Source organism: Camelina sativa, chromosome 4, assembly GCF_000633955.1.
Source record: "Camelina sativa cultivar DH55 chromosome 4, Cs, whole genome shotgun sequence".
Lineage (NCBI taxonomy): Eukaryota > Viridiplantae > Streptophyta > Magnoliopsida > Brassicales > Brassicaceae > Camelina > Camelina sativa.
This window is the reverse complement of record NC_025688.1, coordinates 29,102,141-29,107,249: the sequence shown is the minus strand read 5'-3', so window position 1 is coordinate 29,107,249 and position 5,109 is coordinate 29,102,141. Positions and strand designations below refer to the sequence as shown.

The following is a 5,109-nucleotide window of genomic DNA, read 5'->3' as shown; positions in this document are numbered from 1 at the left end:
GTCCTCTGTAGCTTTATAAGGATTCTATCCAGAATCCACAATTTTCCACATGACCTTACAAGAAAATCTTTGGAAAAGTCGTTGAAATATGGATAATTGAGCAAAGGATGATTGCAGGCTTTCCTCAACTCCATGCACCGATTATTTAAAGTTCTATATATCTTGGCTTGGTATATTGGATTCTTCTGAGCCCTAAGTTTCTCGTCGTCTGGATCAACTCTAAGAGTTCCAGTCGCTTTGATCCAATCATAAACGGCACTCTGAATAGCAGACATTCTACATCTTAAGACTACAGAAACCTGCAACCCGAAAGCATAATCAGAAGAATCATCTAGATGGAAAATAAGGGCAGAGATATACGATAGATCCTACCTTAGCAGGAAGTGAACCTTCCACATCCTCAACACGGCGTCTGAGCATGAATGGCTCTAAAATTTGATGAAGTCTGTGAATGACTATGACTTTTTTTTCAGTCTCCAGCCAGTCATCCTCTATATTATGCGCAGGACCTTCTCTTTGAAAGGGTTGCGCAAACCAATCATGAAATGCTTTTCGATTGTCAAAGACATCCGGAAGGAGAAGGTTCAATAGGGACCAAAGCTCTTTCAGATCGTTCTACAAAATTTGACGAAAGCAAGATAAGAATAGTCGCATAATATTAACGGTTTACAGAATTTTGGTTTCCATTTGTTAGGTGTCATTGATTTTTACTCAAGTGGCTATACTGTTACCAACCTGTAAAGGTGTTCCAGTGAGAAGTAATCTCCTCTGGCAGCGATACCGGTCAAGATCTCGGGCCAAAACAGATTCTCTGTCCTTCATCCGTTGTGCTTCATCAATTATAATATATTTCCAGTCAACTTTTGAGAGTTTTGCTCGATCATACATAATGAACTCATAAGTCGTAACGAGGACATTGAACTTCATGGCGCAAACTTCCTATTAAAGAGAACAGGGAATGTATCAATCTACAATTTCAAACAATATCTGGAGCAAATGCAACTTTTTAAATATATTACCTGAGAGAACAATTTTGAACGTTGATCCTTTGTGCCAACATAATATATGCATGAAACAGATGGCAGCCAAGTATGGAGTTCACTCTGCAGAAGGAAAATCGTTAAGACTTAAATCAGGTATCAGATATAAGTCGAGAAAAGATAGCAAAAAACTGATAGAACACAGAAGAGTTCATCAACTGGAAATGGCCAATGTCAGTGCAATTAACAGCTAGTTAGCTAGAGTCAAAGTTAAGCTTAGATAATGATAAAAGAGGCTTGTAGGTTATTGAGAAACTGAGTTGGATAATTATGAGTTGGCAGACTTGGACTCTCAAATAATCATTGATTATGTGGAATATCACAGGAGAGTCCAACAAAAACACAAACCTTCCAATTCACCAGAACAGCATTCGGAACGATGATGAGATGCGGTCCATAATTCCCTTTAAACTCCATAAGGTAAGCAATCAGTGCCATTACCTGCACAGCGAAAACATGAAACTGTTAGCACATTGTGCTGGCACAATATAATAATTTATTGCTCGCCAAAAGCTAAAGTACAATGAATCGAGGAATCCCTGCAAATTGGGAACAGATTTAACCTGCACAGTTTTTCCAAGACCCATCTCATCAGCCAAGATCCCATTTAATTTGTTATTATACAACGATAGCATCCATTGTAATCCAACCTAAACGTCAACAGAGCAGAAAACCATAGGAACCATCAAAATGAGGCATGAAAGTGAATATATTCATAATGCAACGATATAGAGTCTGGATCGAGGAGATACCAGCTGGTAATCACGCAAAGTTCCAGCTTGAAGCATTGAAGGTTGTCTCACAACCACTTCATTTACAGCATGAGCCAGAGTATAATACCTAGAGTTAAGCATAAGAAAACAGATAAAGAAAACACGAAAGAAAGTATCCAAGGAGCTTATTCCTAAATTTATGACCCGTAAAAATCCCCTCACACAGGAAGTGCAGGATTATCAGCATTTTACAGATAAGCACATAAATTTTAAGCAGTCAGCTGCACTGACTTAGAAATCATGACAACTAGTACTTCGCTACTTCCCTGCTTTAATCATTTTTTGTGAGATTAATGACTTACTTGTTGACTGACGAATTTTCTTTTGGTGCATTCATTTCCGTAAATCTATTTCTGATCACAACTTCTTCTCGAGCACAAGCAGCTGCTGACTTGACCTCTTCCTCTGACAAGCCCTGCATCAAAAACGGAAACAGGTTAGCTACCGTAAAATATAACTTTTAAAAAAAAGCTCTATTTTCTGTAACATGCAGTCAACATTATAGTAAAAATTTGACGAATTATCTACAAAGAGTAACAAATAATTCGCTGTAGAGTAGACAAAACAATATATATATATATATACCTGCAATCTCGCTGCTATTGCTGCAGCATTTGCTGCCTCCTCCACTTCCTGTTGATTCTTTGTGGCAGTAATCTTCCCTCCAAGTTTATGAAGATAATCTTCGGTTTGGGTCAAAAATGATGAGAGAACAGCATATCTTTCAGCAGCATCACCAGGTATATTTGTTTGTTGTTCCAACAACATCTCCCTGTACCTTTCTACATCATTATTCTTCAAGGCTTCCATCCTTTTATTCCGGCCATCATCTTTTCTCTTTGAAAACTCTCGCAACATTTTTTCATGGTATTTGGCCACTCCCCTGTTACGAGCAGTGCGTGCATCACGTATAGCCCAGTGAGCCTCAAGGAGCTTCTTACGCCACTGAAAAATGGTTTTCAGCTGCTTCTCTCGAACAGCTTTCTGGTTGGCCAGTACTTGTCTATTCATTTCAAGGCGTTGTCGTTCGCACAACCTCACAAATTTGCGGTATGGCCTATCCGGCATGGACATTATCTCCTGTTGTTGTCGATCCACTTCATCTCTAACACGTGACTGAAGATCCGATAGCCTAAGCTTTTTTTCTTCAATTTGAAGCCGCAAAACAAGATCCGGCCTAATCCTTTTCCTTTCTAGATTTTTTGCTAGTAGACCATTTATCTTCTTCAAACTGTCTGTTCTTTTTTTATTGAAGAACTCTGCACCTTCTTCACAAATCAGATCTTTAATATCATATGCTAATGTGAGATTGTTATTGGCATTGGCTGGTGTAGACCCATAAGAGTCATGTTTTCGAGTGAAAAAGGGAAAATCAAACAATGGTCCATGATATTTCCTGGCAGAGGCTGTTTCCTTAGGCTGCTGGGGAGAATTTTCTTGTGGAGGAGCGTTAGGTTGGCCTCCATCACATGCAACAGCCTTTCCCTTATCAGCTGTAGGATCACTTCTACAATTATTACTAGCATCTGCTCCTTGGTCAGATTTAACAGGGAATACATCAGTTTGTTGCTCCTCTTTAGTAACCACATCAGTAGAAGTAGCTTCTTTTCCCAGCTTTTGAAATAATTGTCTGTGGCCTGTCGTCGAAGCTACTTCTGTATCTGCAACATTAACTTCCTCTTTAGAAATAGTCGGTCCATTTGAAGAAGCAGCAGCCTGAGACTCTTTTCCACACTCTAACGACCTTGCTTGGTCTTCTCCAGTTTTGTCTGAAGATCTATCCTGAACTTGTCCTCTCACAGGAGATATCTGCCTCTGTATCTGCAGTTCAAGCGGTGGTGGAGCAATAGCTTTAAGAAGCTCTGGAGGCAAAGAACCTTCCCCTTTCTGTAAAGTAAAAAGCAAAAAAAAAACAAAGAACAATCAACCTGACTTGCAGAAACATTATATGTAGGCGGTGATACATCGCCAGCAAAACATTCGTTAAAAACGAAGAAATAAGGAAAATGACAGAGCTGAAAACCTTCAAACGTCTAAATGCCAGTATCTGGGCTTTGAGAACATGGAGTTGTTGTTTGGTAAATCCTGATCGCTGCGGTGTCTGTTGGGTCCCCTGTCCAGTCTGAAGGGACGAGTTACTGAGTGGACCAGAAACAGATGGAGCTAGTAAATTTGGAGTCGGTGCATTCAGTTGCCTAGGCTGCTGCATTTGTAAATGTTCAGCAGGACCTAAACTTTTTTTTGTAGACGCATTCTGATCCAAAACAGGAGTCTCATTTGCAGATGTCTGCAGGGAATTTCCTGAGGGCATCCCATTTGTAGGCTGAACTAAATGTCGAGGATACATCGGATTATCTCTCCCTTGGCCGGAGAAGGGATTCATAGCAGGATTGACCATTCTGGGACTGGAAGTAGAGGCAAATGAGCCAGTAGATACGGCATGTCTGGCCTTCGCTGATCCAGACTGCCCAGAGACGTCACTAGCAGAGTTGGTACGCGGTGAGTTCTCACCTGGAACAACCGAAGATGAAGCCGGCTGGCTAGAGATTGAAATAGATGGTGACTGTGAAGCCACATTGCCTTCATTAGCTTTCTGGAAGGCAGCCATTCTTGCCTGAAGGATGTGATTCATTTGGCTGGCGTTGGCAGGATGTGAGAGATCGATATTACGCTCACGCGCCCATGCCTGCATTGCCTGCCACTGTTGTGTAAATGCGAGCTGGTTGTTTGACATGTTATTGACAACCTGTTGAGCCGGTGGTGCCTGCATTGGCCTAGTCATATTTCCAGGCGCTAGTTGTCCAGTACCCACCTGCTGCTGGGGATGAGATTTTGTTTCGTTCCGTTGCTGAGAACCTGATTCCATCTGCCTTTCACCGCGAGAAAACTGGTCGCTGGATGGCTTAGACGAGGAGGCCTGGGGCTGAGTAGAAGCCTGCATGGGATTCAAGTCTTGCATATTCAACATTCCCATCCGTGCATCTTGATCCTTTCTCACACTTGATGAACCCATCATTCCCATCCTAGCTTGGTGATGTGCTTTTTGTTGCTGAGCCATAGCAAACTGATAATACGCTTGCTGCATAGGATTTAAACTTTGCTGGCCCTCTTGGGAAGAACCCTGCTGTTGTTGTTGTTGTTGTTGAGAAGACTCAAAGAACTTCCTAGACTGCTGAGGCATTTGCATAGAGCCAGTAGACGAAGCAAAGTTGGCACCTCCCACCATTCCCTGAGCCCCACCAGGATGATATGCAAACATGTTTTCATTTGCGTCTGAGTTTCTCAGCTGCTGCTGC

At 41.7% G+C, this 5,109-nt stretch overlaps 1 protein-coding gene across 1 annotated transcript in view; it reads right to left on the bottom strand.

The window, feature by feature from the left end:
• Positions 1-5,109, bottom strand: part of LOC104784436 (ATP-dependent helicase BRM) — an 11,932-nt gene that overhangs the window by 4,886 nt on the left and 1,937 nt on the right. Inside the window, exons 3-12 of the mRNA XM_010509462.1 lie at positions 3,837-4,436; positions 2,399-3,700; positions 2,116-2,228; positions 1,793-1,880; positions 1,604-1,690; positions 1,389-1,481; positions 1,020-1,103; positions 736-939; positions 373-615; positions 139-299 (exon numbers count right to left, since the gene is read on the bottom strand). Of these exons, the coding sequence (XP_010507764.1) occupies positions 139-299; positions 373-615; positions 736-939; positions 1,020-1,103; positions 1,389-1,481; positions 1,604-1,690; positions 1,793-1,880; positions 2,116-2,228; positions 2,399-3,700; positions 3,837-4,436 (2,975 nt within the window). The remainder of the gene's footprint in view (positions 1-138; positions 300-372; positions 616-735; positions 940-1,019; positions 1,104-1,388; positions 1,482-1,603; positions 1,691-1,792; positions 1,881-2,115; positions 2,229-2,398; positions 3,701-3,836; positions 4,437-5,109) is intronic.